Source organism: Colletotrichum karsti (genome assembly GCF_011947395.1).
Source record: "Colletotrichum karsti strain CkLH20 chromosome Unknown Scaffold21, whole genome shotgun sequence".
Classification (NCBI taxonomy): Eukaryota; Fungi; Ascomycota; class Sordariomycetes; order Glomerellales; family Glomerellaceae; genus Colletotrichum; species Colletotrichum karsti.
Window position 1 is genome coordinate 621466 of NW_024065921.1, and position 18477 is coordinate 639942.

Consider the following 18477-nt stretch of genomic DNA (forward strand, 5'->3'; position numbering starts at 1 on the left):
TGTTACTTCGCGCCCCAAACGTATTCTTCGTATGCCGCCGACACCTACTTGGTACATGCATGCCAGCACTCCTCCAGCTTCTAGCTCCGGCCCTCGGTCAACTAGCTTCGCCGGCGCCCCTTCACCTGGCCGCTTCTGATCTTATTCACGCGCATCATGAGATCCGCTCGTTTCTGTTTCTCGAACCACTGCAGCTCTGATGATCTCGCATATATGACCCCTGGTCTCTGTCCCCCCGTCACTTCCCTGTTACTGGAACGCTCATACGTCCGAGTGGTTGTCTGAAGGGAACGAAATATCGCCATCACCAGTCGACAACTTCTGATGTTTGGTGGCCAAACGTATAGACGTACAAGACGGATCCGACGAAAGAGATTCTAGAGAAAGAAGGGAGGAAGAAGAAATCGAAGGAGCAACATAGTGCGGAAGAAGACACCGCCAATCGATTCAAACATCGCCACCAGATACCCTCCGACGAATCGCCGCGCCATCGTCGCGCTGGAGGACACACTTCATGTCCTCCGACCAGCCACGGGTTGTCGAGAGCAGACCATCGGCCTTGACGTCCAACCCCGTACACGAAGCAGAGGACGAAAAGGACCATGGCACTGTCGAGCGGCCCCTGCTGGCTGAGCAGGTCCGCGAGGTCATCCGCCTAATCCAATGTCGAAAGTGCTCGCGCCCGCTACGAGAACCCATTACACTCCCCTGCGGCCGGAGCCTCTGCAGAGAATGTCTGCCCGAAACCCACGCCCGCGAAAACATATCGTATCCTGCCACTCCAGGCAGGTTACAGGGTTTCGAGTGCCCATATCAAGAATGCGGACGGAATCATGCAGTGGGAGATTGTGGTGTCGACGTTATCCTCACCAAAGCTGTCAACAACTTCAAGGCCGAGATCGAAAAGGCAAGGGTTACGAACACGGCTGCCGAGATATCTACGCATGTCGTGATACAACCTCCGAATACGGCCAAGAGCGACGCGGATGCGGATGTGGGCGACTGCACGGTTTCAAGAGACGTCAAAGGAGGCCCGCTCATTGCCGTTTACACGCTTGCTGAAGAGGGCGAACTCGATTACAACTCCAGCATTAGCTTTGCAGAGGTATCTTCACTGGGAGACGAGGCGGCGGCTCTCGACATGAAGACTTTTTCAAAGGTGAAAGAGTCCGTCAGGACAGAAATGGACTGTCAGGTCTGTTATGCGCTGTTCTACGACCCGTTGACGACGGTCTGTGGCCACACTTTCTGCCGTTCCTGTCTGCACCGAGTGCTCGATCATTCATCATACTGTCCCGTCTGTCGAAGAGGCATATCGGTCAGCCCTCTACTCTACCGAGAATCGTGTCCTTCCAACGACCACTTGAAGACCATCATTCAAACATTCTGGGCTGATGCCGTCCTAACAAGAGGTGACGCTCTGGCTGCGGAGGCTCTGAATCGACATCGGGAGTTCGACATTCCAATATTTGTTTGCACTCTCTCCTTCCCGATGATGCCCACTTTTCTACATGTCTTTGAGCCAAGGTACCGACTCATGATCCGACGGGCTTTGGAAGGCGATCGAACTTTTGGCATGGTTCTACCGCAACGACCGCGGACACCGAACGATACGCACTTCATGGAGCACGGCACATTACTCCGGATAGTGAACGCCGAGTACTTCGCGGACGGTCGGAGCCTCATCGAAACGACTGGAATCTCGCGGTTCAAAATTACGAGACACGGCATCTTGGATGGTTATCTAGTGGGAAAGATCGAAAGAATGGATGATATTTCAATCGCCGAAGAGGAGGATTTGGAGGCTGCAGAAACCCAGCAAGCCCTGGAAAGATACGAAAGCGCCAATACGCATCTGAGCGAGGAGTCCACGATACCGAGACCACTTACTACGACGCCAGAAGACCTGTCAAGGATGCCGACCAGCGAACTGCTGTCTTTTGGCGTCTCTTTTGTCGAGAGAATGAGACAACAAAGTGTCCCCTGGCTGGCACAAAGAATGCTAGCGATCTATGGAGAGTGCCCCAACGATCCGGCTCTCTTCCCCTGGTGGTTCGCCAGCATACTCCCCGCCAAAGACTACGAGAAGTACAAACTTCTCGGCACAACGAGCGTACGAGAGAGGTTGAAGATCTGCTGCAGCTGGATTCGTGAGTGGGAGTCAAGCAGGTGGTAAGTGTTCCCCACCCCCTCGTCAAGCTTTGCCTTGGCAGTCATCCCTGCTTTTTGAATTTGATCGCATCTTTTTAAACTTCACTTCGGTTCAAACTTATCCCATGGGGTGAGGCTGAACGGGAGATGTTGCTGCCCCCGTTTGCTTGTTATCAGACAATGAAACAGACGGGCTAAGGTGCAGAATCTCTCAGGGGTGCCCATATTGACGGCCGCTCAGGTCCCTCACAGACTGCAGAATCTTCTGATGCTGGGGACTAGCCCAGCCGCTGGTGCTGCAGGTCTTACGCGAGTGGCCTAGGTGTTATGTGCCGGCCGGTGCCAAGGAGGCGGATGGGGCTCGCGGGCGCTTTTAACATCCCATCTCTTCGAGGAGATGAGGAAATAGATGGGTGGAACACTACATTTTCGCATTTGCAAGACGGCATTGGGCATGCGCTAGTATTCTTCACGGCATTATCATGATACAGATACCAAAATTGGGCCATGTAAGTATTCTACTAGACAGCTTGTCTAATCGAGAGCCGAGGAACGTGAGTACGCATACAAGTTTCACTGCTACATGGGAGGGTGCGAAATGTGATCGGCCTCGGAGCCACTCGGGAGCCGGTTGGCTTGCTCTCCAAACCACGCCACCATGCTTCCCATGTGAATAGCTACTGCGTTTGGTGACCACTGTCGCGTTTTTGCTACGACTAGGTTCTGTAGTACCAGTCAGGAGCTGGCGAATAAACGACAGTGTCGACTAACAGCAAACGGGCGGTACATGTGCTGACGGTATTTGGACAAACTTGGGATCGAGTTCTTCCGGGTGGTGGACTGCAAAAAAACCCAGCTTTCTTCTGGGGTTTACAGGGACAGACTTCTCGGGTGAGCGATGAGTCCTCTCCGATGAATGAGGAATCGAGACGCTCGAGGACGACAGGAGGATCAATCTGATGTGACGAGGAAGGGAATCCATACATAGGATGGGCATTAAGGTCGGCAGGCATGTGGGAGTTGAGAGCAAGGGTGTTGTCCGGCCTGAACTGCCCCATGCCGGCTTTGGTGTCACCGTCGGTGCCGGACAGCATCTCGTCCTCCTCCTCGATCTTGTCCTTCTTTCCTAGGCATATTGTCGCGTTCCGTGACCTTTGGCTCTAGCTTGGAACACTATACATCTGGGAAATCACCTTCGGTTAAAGGGACCTTGTACTTTTCAAAAGAATTCCAGAAGCGGTGAGCGGGAGCTTCTCGAATGCGAGCAACGAAGGGCTTGGGCCCGTGTCCTCTGTGTCCTCTGTTGGCTAGTTTGTCGCCAGGCAAACCCCGTCACGGCGAGCTGTTTCCGCTTAGTCGCCGAGAGTGTGCTCGCGCGGCTCGGCGAGCTGAAGCTCGCTGGATCGGGGTCCATCTTGGGCTGGGATGCTCTCGTCGCGTCTACCGCAGTTGCCTGCGTGACATCGTTGGTACACTTCAAGCATGATGGTTGGCTCTGGACAAATATCTCGAGCGAGGAGACCATGCCAAAGTTTGTGTTGGCCGAATCTGAAAGCCGGAAACCTTTTTCTTTCTTGTAAAAAAAGTAAGCAAAGGAGAAGATATTCGTTCGAGACCAAGAAGTCATAAACCACACTTGTCTGTCGATGAGAAAATCCGTGGGCCTTTCACTTTTGACGGCAGCACGTGACAATTTCCAGTGCCCAGCTACGGCTGTACAGGTAACACCCAAGTGATAGCAATACTTGCCGCCCAATCTATTATCCAGAGCTGATATAAAACGTTGCAGCATACTGAAGCCTTCTAGAGAGCGGCCGATCTCGAAGTCCGGTGTGAGTCCTCAGCATCAATGTATGCCTTTCCGTGTCCCAAGCTAACCAACCCGTAACGCCTGCACAAAAATTGCAAAGAATACCAAGTTCCCACTACATGTCAAAGAAGGCATCGTCGAAATTGCCAGTCTCCGTATCGTCGAAATACATGTCGAGGTCCATCCCCTCGAGGTTCGTGTTGCTATCCAGATTGAACAGGTCGTCCAAGTTAGAATCCTGCTTCTCCATCTTGGCCTCGACAGGCTTGTCTTGGTTGTTCGCTGGCGCTGGCGCATTTCCACCCGGTGCTGCGGGTATTGCTGGTTCCGATTTCACATTACTGCTGGTATTGTCAGGCGGAAGCAAGCTGTCGAGAGACAAGAGGTCGCCGCCGATGTCACCGGAACTGAATGACATATCCATGTTCGCGTCTTGAGATTGGGGCTGACCCTGAGAGTCGTTATTTGGCGGAGCCAGGCTGAATGTCATGTCGGTGAAGTGGAATTCCGAGTTGTTGGTCTCCGGGCCGCCGTCCGCGTCGCCACCAAGACCGAAGAGGTCATCCATCGGGGCTTCAGGCGCCCCGGACTGTTGGGGCTGCGCGGTAGCTGAGTCCTGCTTCGCTTCGGACTTGATATCCATAGGCGCCATCATCGCTGGCGGTGCCGGTGCCGGTGCTGGTGCAGGCTCCTGTTTGATTGCATGGATAGATTCCACCGGCGGCTGAAAGCTGACGCCCATGTCGGGAAAGGGGGCCATCGATGGAGCTGCGCTCGGCTCTGCGGGGACCCTGTGCGGCCCGGAAGCCTCCGTGATCTGTGGCTTACGGTCTGGAGAGGGTTCACGAGAGGAGTCGAGATCGATCGCCATTGGTGATTTGGTCTGCGCTTCCACTGGGGCCGGTTGCTGCGCTGGTCGCCTCTGTTCTTGGATTCTATCCAGGTCTCTTTGCAGAACTGCCTTTGCTCTGATCTGTGAGGAGAGTTAGCGATTCGGCATCTGGACGAGAGGAAACAAGTGACTTACGATCTCGCTCTCCAGATCGTCCAGTTTCCAGTGGAAGCTCTCGATGATTTCAGGCATCTTGGTTTGCATGGAAATCTGCGCCTGAACTTGGTGTCGGCCGTCTTTACTCCATGATTTCAAAGCCTTTCCAGTTTGAATGAGCTAGGGAAGGAACCATCAGCCATTTTGCTCTCTAAAATGTTCAAGCGTTGTTGCCTACCGCATCGTTGATAAGCCCCTGGAGAGCATCCGCAGGGTCAGTGTTCATTGATTTTGAGTTGGCCATGTTGGCAGGAAGGAGCTGGAATCCCTCAAGCAAGGTATTCGTGAGTTTGATGAACTGAGCGGAGATCAAGTGCGAAGTACGACGGCTTGGAACAGGACATAAGTTGAAACTGGCCGGCTGATGGTTTTCATATGGAATATATTTGTTGAGATTTTGCCGTCAAAGAAAGCGTCAGCTGGTGAATGCCTACGCTTGGCTTTGTTCTTGCGGTGGCAATGATTAGCAATGGTCGTTGGTGTTTGATGTCGTTTGAATCAGTCTACCGGCCTCTAATCCCAACTGGCGATACGTTCTGTGGAGCTTTGAAAGGAGAAAACACTAATGGCCTGGTGCCAGATCAGAGCTCAGCCTCAGGCTTCGAGGAAGACAGCTGGTGACAGCTGCGCATGAATTCACGGGAAGCTCACCTCACCGAAGAAACCCCAGAAGTACCCCGCACCTCCAATAGGTACCTACGTTGAGGTACTTACGGCATGGGTGTAGATGCAGAGACAAACTCAAGGTGCGGGCGGGAATGTGACAACAGCGCGCGCGTAGGGCAGTTTTCCCCTCCTTCCGCCTGCTCGACTTCCCCCACCTGCGGCTTCCACGCATCAGATCACAATCTTGGGACGAAGGCAATTGAGGGAGGGACACGAAGGGTTTTCGGCTCATTTGAAACTCGCAGGCCATGTTGGCGATCCGCAAGACATGTTGAGGTGAGCTACCTAAGTAGGTACTGCGAGGGGCTGAACGATTTCAGCGCTGCCTCATGGGCTTCTAGGTAACTCGCTGCAGAATGAAGCACAAGCTTCCCAAGACTGGCTTGGTCTATCTCGAAAAGCCGCCCACTGTGCCTGTGCGGACATGAGATCCAAATTGAACGGCGATTGGTGTGCTTGTCTGGCATGCCTTAACCAGTCACCGTCTCCCGGAGGCTTGCCGAATCTCCTGAAGTAGAAGAGATACAAAGCAGTTGCGGATGCCGTTGCTGCCACTTAATTGTAGGTTGCGGATAGCGGAAGGCAATTCAAGGTATGGATAACCCTATCGTTGCCGTGTGTTCACACAGGCTGAGTGTTCGTCCCATCCGTGCCGGGGGCCCATCTTCCCGGGAAATTGGTTGTCCTGCAACATGCAGTTTCGTCATCCAAACGCTCCGTCACTGATGCCTTGATTTGTTGGATACCATTGCTCGGTGGCTTCCTTCACGCAGACTTTTGCTGCGAGCCATATACTCTAGTGAGAGAAGACCGTTGGAGTAATGGCTTACAAGGTAGTTGTGACATCCCGTCCACTAAAGGATTGGAAGATACCTAGCTTTCGCTTGGCACTGTTGGGGGGAAGGTGAATTCTCATCAGTAGTTATGCTGCAGGAGACGGGATGTGCAATTTCGGGGATAACGCGTTGAGGGATTGAGGCTCAAAGACGGGAGTAAAACTTTTCTGTCGACACTTGGTTCATATTACTAGGTTTTTAGGTAGGTAGGTATCCAGCAACACCATGCGGCTCTTGATTGCTTGCAATATAGATATGTCACGATTAAGGAAGGCGAGGCAGGACGGCCAAAAACGACCAACGACGGAGTTAGAGCCAGGGACACCCTGTCGCAGCAGTTGATCGGTTGTCATCGTGAACATTTTGCTCTTTCTGAATTAAGCCTTGGATCCGTTCACACAAGGACGCTTTTGCTGCATTTACTCCGCATGTGTCCGTAGGCCAGGGCTCCCATGAAATCGACTTTTTGTTTGTTTGCGCATGCATTTCAACCTCATCTCGTCATGCTTATGGTATAAATTTCGGCCGTTAGCGCCCTCGTTTAATGTGAGCCACCGCAGCTAGCCGCATCCACGCCGATAGTCAATGCTGCCTATATCATGATTCTATTATACCCCTTTCGCTGGGGAAATCATCCATCGATGAGAGGCATCAACAAGCCCGCCCTCCCTCGAATGATGTCCGAAGGCTCTCATGGTGCAGTCCTCGAAGTTTCCACGTTGTACGTACATACCTAGGTAGTAATTGTCCGTCTGTTGTAGTGGCAGCTGGGTCTATGCCGGAGAAAGACTAGTCGAGTCGCTTAGGCATCTATCTGTTGCAGCAACACCCCTTTTCCTGCTGCCATCCCATATCAGCTCACGCCACAAGCCCTGACCCGCCAGAAAGGCCCCAAGTCTTTCTGACTTTGTTTCTCGGTGGAACGATGCGGTAGCCAGAAGTACTCGGCACTCCCTGTCATCAAACAGAGAATGGAAGACAAAAAAAAAAAAAAAAAAAGAAGCCCACGCTGCTGTGGACCGGGCAGCGAACAGCCACCCGAAATTTAGCAGCACTACCCTGAATTGACTGGACGAGCGAGCTTCTGCACCCAGTGAGAATCCTCGACTGGACCGGCAAGGGCCTGGGCTGGCATTGGCGGACGGGATGGCGGGGCCAGCGGTGGGTATCGTCGTGGGCTGAGGTGAGGTGTTGACGGGTGATGGGTACTTCACGAAACTCATATTTGGCTGGTGCTTCGAGGTACCAAATTTCAGGTGACCTACCTACCAGCAGCAAACCTGGAAGTAGGTAGGCAAGTACCCTGTACAAAGCGGCAGGTGCTAGCCCAGGTCGGTGTGTGATGCTGCGCGCGCTGCACTTTAGCACTCAATTCTCATTGCCCGCACACTCTGCTGAGGTGTGCTGAGGCGGCAGCCGCTGCGAATCTCTAGCCGCAGAGCACCAGGAGCTGCAGTTTGCGGCTTGCTCCATGATGAAAGTCCCCTCAATCGCCCGCCTTCTTCTCCCTCTTTCCATCTGCTCCCCTCCCCCCCATTCGCAGAACCTCCTTCTCCTCTCCTCCACGTCGTCAAGAAACCTCCTCTCTCTCTCCTCTCCTCAGGTCGTTTTTGTTGCGATTCCTTTCAGGGGGTTCCAGTCCTCGTTTTCCTGCCTGTTTCCTTGGTGCTATCATTTCCTGTCATCTACCTACCTTACATACAACACCACGTACGCTACCGCCACAGCTATAGCTGCCATTACAACGACAGCTACAGCTAAGGTACGGCACCCTGCGCAGTCAAGTACCTTACCTTACTTTGGAGCTTCTCGGCATCTCTCTTATCATTCGCCAACTTCCCCTTGTCTCTCTATCCGCTTAAGCGTCTCTCTTGTCACGTTGGGTCGACGTCCTTTTTCTACCTGGAAATCCGTCCCCACGTCCACAATTTTTCCCAAGACCAAGAGACTCCCGGTTGCTTCCCTCCTCTCAAGTCCAAGTCAAGTCTTAAACTCGTCCGAGCCAGACCGCCAAAGACTCGACTTCGAGGCATCTCCTGAATCTACTACGAGTCTCGACACCAACGACCGCTTCGACAACTTTTCCTAATTGTGCCCGCCGCGCCTCTTTCGCTCCCGCTCTTTTGGCCTCGTTGCTTCGCCTTGCGTTGGGGTTCTAGGGTCACGTCAGACAATCGGGGACACTTCTGTACCATCGTTGCCGCCCCTCCTTACGCCACAACACCAAACTGTCAACAGTCAATCCTGTTACTCAGAGCCAACGTCCCTGCCGCACTGTTGCACCTGTCGAATTGCGCAATACACTAGTTCGGAGCTCTCTGCTGCTAGAGTTGTCCGGATTTTCTCTCTAATATTGCTATCGATCGTCAGCATACGACTTCGACCCCTCGTTGAATCGCTCGAGACCCAACCGTCGCGCGACCTCGTTCTAATACCAATCGAAGAAACAATGGCGGATAACGGTGCTCCCAACCCGGCCCAGCTGCCTCCTCCCCAGCCCAACGCTGGTGCCCCTGGCTATGAAAATGGCCAGAACGGGCAGTCGAATCCGGCTCACATGCCGCCTCCTCCTCTCCACATCCCTCAGAACACCAACCCGATCCCAACCGCGGTGACATCGCCCCTTTCTGGTGTTGACAAGATGATGTCGCCCAGCAGCGCGGGAGGATTCGGACGTCGCGCAGCTCCCGAGCCTAACAAGCGGGCGTTGTATGTTGGAGGCCTGGACCAGCGCGTCACCGAGGATGTCCTGCGTCAAATCTTCGAGACCACTGGCCACGTACAGAACGTCAAGATCATCCCCGACAAGAACGTGCGTATCTCCTCTTCCATGGGTGAACTACGAGCTCGGATGCCGCTGGTTCCGTAGAGGCAGGGTTGAGCCATTCGAGGGCCTCTTCCTCCTCTTTCCACGCTCAAAGATGATTGCTGACTTTTTGGCGCAGGCCAAGGGCTACAACTACGGCTTCGTCGAGTACGATGACCCTGGTGCCGCTGAGCGTGCCATGCAGACCTTGAACGGAAGACGTGTTCACCAATCTGTATGAAACTACCCCGCCATCGCATATCGTATTCTGACCGATGACCAGGAAATCCGAGTCAACTGGGCTTACCAGTCCAACACTTCGACCAAGGAGGACACCTCGAACCACTTCCACATTTTTGTTGGCGACCTTAGCAACGAAGTCAACGACGAGGTTCTCACCCAGGCTTTCTCAGCCTTCGGCTCTGTCTCGGAGGCTCGAGTGATGTGGGATATGAAGACGGGCCGCTCCCGTGGATATGGTTTCGTTGCTTTCCGCGACCGCCCTGAGGCCGAAAAGGCATTGAGCTCCATGGACGGTGAATGGCTCGGCTCGCGCGCCATTCGTTGCAACTGGGCAAACCAGAAGGGTCAGCCCTCCATCGCGCAGCAGCAAGCCATGTCGGCTATGGGCCTGACGCCCACGACGCCGTTCGGCCACCACCAGTTCCCCGCCCACGGTGTCGCCAGTTACGAAGTCGTTTTGGGCCAAACACCGTCGTGGCAGACGACCTGCTACGTCGGCAACTTGACCCCGTACACGACTCCCAACGATGTTGTCCCTCTCTTCCAGAACTTTGGCTACGTCGTCGAGTCTCGATTCCAGGCCGACCGCGGATTTGCTTTCATCAAGATGGATAGCCACGAGAGTGCGGCTATGGCCATCTGCCAGATGAACGGCTATAATGTTAATGGGCGCCCTCTGAAGTGCAGTGTAAGTTTCGATCTGAATCAAAACCAGTTGGAGAAACAGCACTGACATTCCCCGTACGAAGTGGGGCAAGGACAAAACTCCTAACCCTCAGAGCGCCGGCGGCTTTGACCCCTCGCAGCAGGCGTACAGCCCTCAAAGTGCCTCCGGACCGGGCTACCCCGGTACCCCGACGGCTTACTTCCCGCAATACGGAGGTATGTGCTCGGCCACGGACTTTGGCTCGCAGATTCATGGGACTGACACATCTCCTACAGGTCAGTACGGCGGTCAGCACGGCAACTTTGCCGGCCCGACTGCTCAATCCCCGGCCGGTTATGGAGCGCAGCCGATGGGATACGGCGGACCCCAGAGCGCAGGAGGCTACGGACGTGGTCAACAGCCACCCAACGCCCAATGGTCTCAGGGTCCCCAGGGACAGAACTTCAACAACGGCTTCGCCGGTTACCAGGGCTAGATTTCAGTCGGCCTTGCTGGCGATCCGGAGCGTATCGCGTTGCATGTTGGTTGATACGAGCGCATCTCTCTCCCTTTCTCAAGTGTGCGCGCATGCACAGCGTTGCCGGGTTCTCGGGGTACTTTCTGCGGAGTTCTTCATGTTTTTGGTGGCAGAATGGCATGACCGACGCATCTCCCATGTTTTCCAAAAATCATTTCTTGCCATGGCGTCTCTCTATCTCTCTACTTTCATTTGCGATGAGGGACATGTGTGTTGGTTTCTCTTGTGTGAGCACTGGGAGTGCGAAGGGGCTATCATGTGCATTTCTCGGGATGTGTTACGTCTTCTACGTATTTTTTTTCTTCTACGGCCTTAGTGATTCCCACAAGTCACAATATGTCTTCTTCTTTCCTTACGCGGTCGTTTCTCTCAACCTGTCGGGGCAAGAGGCAGACTTTGATATGCGGTTTCCGTTGACATAAAAGTTTGCTGCTTTCTGTTCTCTCATGGATACCTCTTCAGCATGACGGATCTGTTGGATTGACGAGTTTATGACACTACAAAATCTCTCCCTTTTTTTCTATTTGGCTACAGAACATTTCTCATACTCTATGTGTGCGTGATCCCGGGTACTTGGATCAGTCACACACCCGTTTAGATAGGTACGGAGCAGACAACCAGACCGGACAAGAGACGTGGAGGTGGGTTGGAAAGAGGATGGGGGTGGGGATGGTATGTATGGTTGATAAAGTGAAGGACAAAGCGGTCGTTTGGGAGGCAAAGTGATTGAGTGAGAGTGATACGGTGAGTGGACGCTTGAAATGACGAGAAGAGCTTTGAACAAGAACACTTGACTTGATGCCCTGGGAGCTGACGTTGACATGCATGATGGCTCTACGTGATGGCTACCGGGGATTGGTCGAGGCGTTTTCGCGTGACGTCTCGCTTGTTGCTTCTTCGGCGTGGGGGATAAGGTATACTAGGTGCGGTGGCCAGGATGTAATTACTAGGCGATGTGAGATGAGGCGAGGCTGCGAATCTTAACCGGATGAGTTGAACTGCAGGTGGAATCGGGATGCATGCTTTTTGTCATTGGTCGCAGTGATCCGCTGAATCCAATTGGTAAGTGTTGGGCAGCCTGAGCATGTTGATTTCTCGCTCTACCTATCGAACAACCAAGGTACCTGCGCGCTTGCTTAGGTATCCGTAATAATGGAAGCTGTCTTTCACTTGGGATGGTTTCTTACCTAGGCTTTCTCAGCACGCCATAGCCGGTCTCGGGAGCCGCCATCATCATCGAAAGGTCCAGTACAGCGCCTGCCAGCAAGATAGCTCAACCTACCTTACCTAAGGTACCAACATCCAGTACCTACCTTACCTCGTCGGTACCCAAGCATAAGGTAGGTACGGAATACTGACTGTCTTACCAATGTTTGATGGTCAGATTGGATCACTGTGATTCTGTAAAGGTAGCAGGTGCCGTTGTGATTGGGCGGATACGGGATGGACCTCCACTTCTTTGGTGGCACGCGGGTAAAATCACATATGTAACGACTGATGAAGAATTGCTGCGGCCTGCCTTTTTGTGCGTTGGTCGTCCACAATCGAGAATAACAACAGTATTTGTAGGCGCTGCTTTCTATTGCCAACTATTGCCGAGAAACCTACCTACCTTGGGTCCGGCAGAGAAGATTTGACAGAGTAAGTAGGTATGGTACGGACGGATTGGCTTGCTGGACGGGACGGGACTGCAATTGCTGGGAGCGGATATTCGGAACGTTTGGCACGCTGCCCGCCCGGGCTAGGTTGGGCTTAGCTAAACTCGACCCACTAAGGTACCGAATGAAGTGAGAACCTTGGAACACTTTGAAGCTCAGAGCACACACAGCACCAGCACGCAAGGTACGGCTATCAAGTGCACATCAGTCATTGACTGTTTCCATTTGGAGTTCCACTCCGCCTATGCGTCACGGTGTTGGTTGTTGGGTCCACGTCTTCGTCTTCGTCTTCATCTTCGTCGTCGTCGTCGTCGTCGTCGTCGTCGTCGTCGTCGTCGTCGTCGTCGCCGCCGTGGTCATCGTTGTCATTGCCTTCTGCGTTCTGCAGGCGGGGCCTACGGCCTCCACTGCAGCTAAGTTAGTGGTCATTCTTTATCTTTTTGAGGTTCCAACTCTTCCTCTTAAATGGTAATGACATTGGTGTTTAAGCATCTCGTCGTGCTCATACTGGTTGTTATTGCGCTCATCAGTGAAGATAATCGAAATGGATGTGTGAGCTGGAGATGGAACTGGGCGGGAATGGCCCCAGAGCTAGTCCGGTCCATCATGACCACCCGACGGCACCAGCCACCGTGGAAACCCAATCCGAACCTGACGTAAGGCGCCTATCTTACTTGGCCTTGGCCCCCAATTCAAATTGCTCCCCTCTTCATGGATGGTGAAGTGCCTTCAAAGTGTCCTTCAGTGTGTTCTTCCCCCTCGGGCTCACCTCAGTATCTGATAATTACCTGATACCGCATCGACTCTGGCTTACCTAAGGTAGGTAAGTTACCTGGGTTTGGGTTGTTCTGGTCGTCGTTGTTGCTGCTGTTGGGTGAGAGTGAGGCGTCCGCTATGAAACCTAAGAGACGAGCGATTCTCTTCCATTTAGGAGCACACCAAGCGCCAGCCAAACAGGCCAAGGTAACTCTGTTCCAGGGAACCCTTTGGCGCCGGTGTTGGCGGCGGCGGCGGCGGTGGTGGTCGTGGCATTGTCGCGCAGTCCCAGTCGCACCGCAGCACTCGCCGTGTACCATCACCCTGTTATGCTGCCTTGAGATTGCGTTTCGCACTTTGTAATTCATTCTGCGCCTGTTGCCTCTGTTGTCTTGTTCTCCCCACAGCCGGTCATTGTCCACCCTGGCTGCGACTGTATCGCTGCAGCAGCTCTGTTTTGCGCTACCCAGCGTAAAGTACCAAAGAGCACCTTGTGCGTAAATCAAGTCCTCTCTCTCTCTCTCTCTCTCTCTGTACAGATTACGGATACGGATACAGCAAGCCCTCTGTTTGTGTCGGTTGCGATCATCGTGGCCTGCGGGACGCTCGCATCCTACCTATCTCCCGTCCACCACCACCTCCTCTTCCTCCTCCTCCCCCTCCTCCCCCCACCACCATCATACCGTCTACCTTGTCTTCCAGCTTCTTCCGCAATCGCCTTTTACGCCTACCTTGGTAACTCTCTCAATTCCTCAATCACCTTCACGGCCGTCGTCAGTTCACACAGCTTGTCGCGGAATTGCCGCCATGAATTCTTGAGTAAAGCCAGTACGACTAAACTCCGTCTTCAAACTTTGTTCCCACCAAGAAAGTTTGGGCCGTGTCAGCCCAATTTCCCCGATTCCCTCTGCTTGGCACCCTCAAAGTCTCAGTGCTTGCTTGACTGCATCCTCCACGCTCCTTGGTTTGCCTCAGTCTCAGTCACAGCCTGAGCTTGAGCCTGACCACCACAATCGTCGCCGCATCTCACCACTGCGACTATTCCCCCGTACCTACCGTCCACATCACAAACCCCAACACCCGTCCCGTACTGCCCGCACTGCATACCTTGGACGGTCTCTCGGGCACGACGACGACGACGACGGTACCTAAGGTTGTTCCTAAGAGTCGATCCCTACGCACACCTACCTACCTACCTACCTACTACATACCTACCTTACCTTAGGTACCTGCTACTGCACAGCTGCGACCTGCCTCTCAACCTAACCATTCCCAGCCCGGTCCAGCCCAGCTCAGACCAGACCAGACCAGACCAGTCCGGCCCCATTTGTCCGCTTAACGCGTCCAGTCCAGCACAGCGACGACATCAGCTCAAGCGGCCGGTCGTCACCTTTTTTCCCTCCAACATCATCCTCCGCCGCGCATCCGTCTGCCCTTCAATTCAACCGATCCCGAATCGACCGCAACACTCTCCTCCCCCTCCGAGCCAACATCGTTCCCCGCCGCCATGGACTCTCAGTGGCAGCAGGGCTACGCCGACTCGGCCGGTTCTGCGAGGAGATACAATGGCACCAGCGCCCAGATGCCTCGGGGAGATTACAGCGGCCAGCAGGTCGCTCAGGGTCAGCCGCCCGCCGGCTTCAAATACGATCAATACCAGAGCCCTGGCGGCATCTCATCCCACGCCGCCAGCGCCGCCACATCGCCCATGTCCACCCCACAGATGCGCGATGGCAACGGCGACATTCCCATGCACGACGTCCAAGATCCCTACACCGGAATGAAGTATCCCATGAGGCCTCATCACCAGTCTCATCTCTCTGGGAGCCGCTCTTCTGCCCTGTACTCCCCTCAGGAACCGTCCGCTGCTGCTCAACGGTATTCACCCATGGAGGCCCTGTCCCCCACTTCGCCCTACGCGCCCAAGCCCGCCCAGAGCCAGTTCGCGTCCCCTCCAGGACAACGACAGTCGCCGACGAGGCAATCCGACTATCTCCCCCAGAGCCCTCACTACGGCGGACGTCAGCAGGGTCAGCAACTCCCCCCGATCGCCCCCTACGCCTCCGCTCACGACGGCTACCCATCTTCCGTCGTGGCCAACATCGATGGCGCCTTTGTCGCTGATCCGAAATCACCGCGACGCCCCATCCCGCACAGAGGACCTGTCCCCGAATTCAGACCGTGCCGTGCTCCGACCGACCTTCGACCCAAGGTCAGCTCGCAGCCCCCTTTCCGGCGTGCCAACCCGGAAGGTGGTTTTATCAGCGTAAGCACATCTACCCTGCGATTTCTCATATATCGTGCCTTGCTAATCCGCTTCTATCAGCCCCTCCAGGCGCTCACGGTGCACCTCCCTGCGACCTACAGGATATGCAACCCGAACTTCAAATACGAGTCCTCCCGTAACCCTCGCCGGGTTCTGACAAAGCCGAGCAAAGGCGTGAAGAACGACGGATACGACAACGAAGACAGCGACTATATCCTCTATGTGAACGATATTTTGGGCTCAGAAGAAGCCGGCCACAAGTACGTCTGCGTACCCAGCCTTCGAATACGCACACTAATATGTGGCACAGGAATCGATACCTGATTCTTGATGTTTTAGGCCAGGGCACCTTCGGCCAAGTTGTCAAGTGTCAGAACCTCAAGACTCAGGAGGTCGTGGCTGTCAAGGTTATCAAGAACCGGACTGCCTACTTCAACCAGAGCATGATGGAGGTCTCCGTCCTGGATTTGGTAGGCGAACTCCGTCTCGTGTGTGAATCCAGTAATTGATGTGTGTACAGCTCAACACGAAACTCGACAAGAATGATGACCACCATCTGCTGCGACTCAAGGATACTTTCATCCACCGCCAGCATCTCTGCCTGGTGTTCGAGCTCCTGAGCGTCAACTTGTATGAGTTAATTAAGCAAAATCAGTTCCGGGGTTTAAGCACGACTCTAGTACGCGTTTTCGCTCAACAGCTCCTCAACGGCCTGGCTCTCTTGAACAAGGCCAGACTCATCCACTGCGATTTGAAGCCAGAAAACATTCTGCTCAAGAACCTTGAGAGCCCTATTATCAAGATCATCGATTTCGGCTCCGCATGCGACGAGCGACAAACGGTCTACACCTACATCCAGTCGAGGTTCTACAGATCCCCGGAGGTACTACTGGGCCTCCCATACTCGTCTGCTATTGACATGTGGTCGCTCGGCTGCATTGTCGTGGAGCTCTTTCTGGGACTGCCTCTGTTCCCTGGATCTTCCGAGTACAATCAAGTTTCGCGTATCGTGGATATGCTGGGAAACCCGCCCAATTGGATGATTGAAATGGGCAAGCAAGCTGGCGAGTTCTTCGAGAAGAGACAGGACGAGTTTGGCCGACGAACCTACCAGTTGAAGAGCATGGAGCAGTACGCCAGAGAGCACTCGACCAAGGAGCAGCCCAGCAAGAAGTACTTCCAGGCGAATACCCTTCCGGAGATCATCAAGTCCTATCCTATGCCAAGGAAGAACATGAAGCAGAGCGAGATTGACAGAGGTAAGCCAACAAATCCCGCAGGTTTCCGGGACCTGAAGTTGACATGGGGCCAGAAATGAACAACAGGATCGCCTTCATCGATTTCGTGCGGGGTCTGTTGAACATCAACCCTCTCGAGCGATGGTCGCCGCAGCAGGCCAAACTGCACCCTTTTATTACTCAGCAGAAGTTTACCGGGCCGTTTGTACCGCCCATGAACCTCAAATCGAGCTCACTCAATCGATCTCCAGCGCCAGGTACCCAACAGCAGCAACAAGCCGAGGCACTGAGCAAGCAAAGGGCACAAGCCGCTCAAGCACAGGCGAACTCTGCTGCACAAGGTGCTTATGCTTCTATGGCTGCTCAATACCAACAACCAGGACACTCCCAAGGCCCTGCGATGTACGGCAACAACAACATGTACTCTCCCAGCAACGCTCACGCCGCTCAACCACCACCGTACGGAAACCAACAGGGCGCGTATGGGCAAATGGCCATGACTCAGGCTCCGCAACAAATGCCCCCCGGACCGTACGGCAATGTTTCCCAGCAAACTGGCCTCTATCCCCAATCTGGAATGCGACCGCCGCGTCAACGTGCCTCAACCATGGAGCAGCAACAAAGCGGCATTCCCATGGCGATTCAGCGCGTGGCCAGTCATCTCGACCCGAGCCAGCCTATTCGACTACAGCCGAGCCCGGCATACTATCCACCTCCTGCCGATGGAGGCATGGCGGGAATGGACAATACGCCTGGCCGTGCAGGAAGGCGTGGAAGCCGCGCGCAACAAGGTGGGCGGGGCAACCGGGATTTCATCCGTAACCTCGAGGAACGAACGCTGGAGGAGGGTTTCATGGGCAACCAGAACCCGTGGCATTGATTTCTGGGTGAATCTCGGCCATACGATCACCTCGATACTGCGATGGGTTTCGCTGTGGTGCAGTACAGGCCTTGACCCTCGCGAGTCGTCTGCACTGTCGGGGGCGGTTGAGCCAGGACAGCCCTGAGATTGATGCTGCCTAGCCAGATTTGCTGAGCCCTATAGGACAAGTCCTGATCTGCAAGATTGAAGTTGGAGTGATGTAAGATACCCAAAGGCCTCGAGAACCAACTTGCGAGCCGAGACTGTCATAGAAGACTTGTTTGCAAGGTGCTATCGGGAGAATGAGGAGCGGCTTGAAACGGGGGATGGGCGACGAGACACTATCTACGCTACGGAGCTTTGTCGGGGTGATGCATGCGGGAAAACGGAAGGACATCGGCGGCGGATTGGCAAAGGAGGGGGCCGGTCCTAGGTAGGGGCGAGGTGGAGGAGAGGGCCAAACGACCAACAACGACACACGAGACACGTCCTCCACACAACGTTCCTATCACCTACGTACCTGCCATCCTGAAGTTCGCAACAGTTTCGCATACGGCAGGGTGGCCTTGCAGGCCGTTTGACTAATACGGAAGCGATGCCAGTGCCCGCGCGATGGCTCATATGCAATTAACTTGTGTTTCTGTTCAATTCAATATTGGAAGCAAATTTCCCATGTCAGGCCACAGAGGATTTCAGTGAAGGTCAACAGTGGGCGGGCGAGTACAGCCGACGGTGGCAAGCGAGGAAAGCACTCATACCGGTAGGTCCTGAACTAAATCTACGGCGGCGGTAACTTGCCTAAGAGAAGTTCCGACTGGCAGTTGTGGACGTTTTTGAAATACAAAGGCAGGTTTTGGAAGGCTCACTGCTACCTGGATTGATACCTGGTTGATCGCCGCCGGTTCCCTTCGTGTTGCGGCTCTCATTCCTTGTCCTTGACCACTTTTCGTCAA

The 18477-nt window shown here is 54.2% G+C and overlaps 4 protein-coding genes across 4 annotated transcripts; 3 read left to right on the forward strand and 1 right to left on the reverse strand.

Moving 5' to 3' along the window:
* Positions 1-514: 514 nt before the first annotated feature.
* Positions 515-2176, forward strand: CkaCkLH20_07000 (ATP-dependent protease La domain-containing protein; the record flags this gene model as incomplete). The annotated part of the gene is made up of 1 exon (XM_038889717.1): positions 515-2176. The coding sequence occupies one exon, from the start codon at positions 515-517 to the stop codon at positions 2174-2176; it is 1662 nt and encodes a 553-aa protein (XP_038745080.1).
* A 1900-nt stretch (positions 2177-4076) lies between these two features.
* On the reverse strand, positions 4077-5253 carry CkaCkLH20_07001 (uncharacterized protein; the record flags this gene model as incomplete). The annotated part of the gene is made up of 3 exons (XM_038889718.1): positions 4077-4934; positions 4989-5129; positions 5188-5253. 3 exons carry the CDS (start codon positions 5251-5253, stop codon positions 4077-4079), a joined length of 1065 nt encoding a protein of 354 aa, XP_038745081.1.
* A 3707-nt stretch (positions 5254-8960) lies between these two features.
* CkaCkLH20_07002 (nuclear and cytoplasmic polyadenylated rna-binding protein pub1) lies at positions 8961-10702 on the forward strand (the record flags this gene model as incomplete). The annotated part of the gene is made up of 5 exons (XM_038889719.1): positions 8961-9323; positions 9457-9552; positions 9601-10248; positions 10310-10442; positions 10503-10702. The coding sequence occupies 5 exons, from the start codon at positions 8961-8963 to the stop codon at positions 10700-10702; spliced, it is 1440 nt and encodes a 479-aa protein (XP_038745082.1).
* Positions 10703-12646: 1944 nt separating this feature from the next.
* CkaCkLH20_07003 (uncharacterized protein) lies at positions 12647-17542 on the forward strand (the record flags this gene model as incomplete). The annotated part of the gene is made up of 6 exons (XM_038889720.1): positions 12647-12819; positions 14512-15424; positions 15485-15684; positions 15735-15894; positions 15945-16683; positions 16737-17542. The coding sequence occupies 6 exons, from the start codon at positions 12647-12649 to the stop codon at positions 17540-17542; spliced, it is 2991 nt and encodes a 996-aa protein (XP_038745083.1).
* Between the last annotated feature and the right edge of the window lie 935 nt (positions 17543-18477).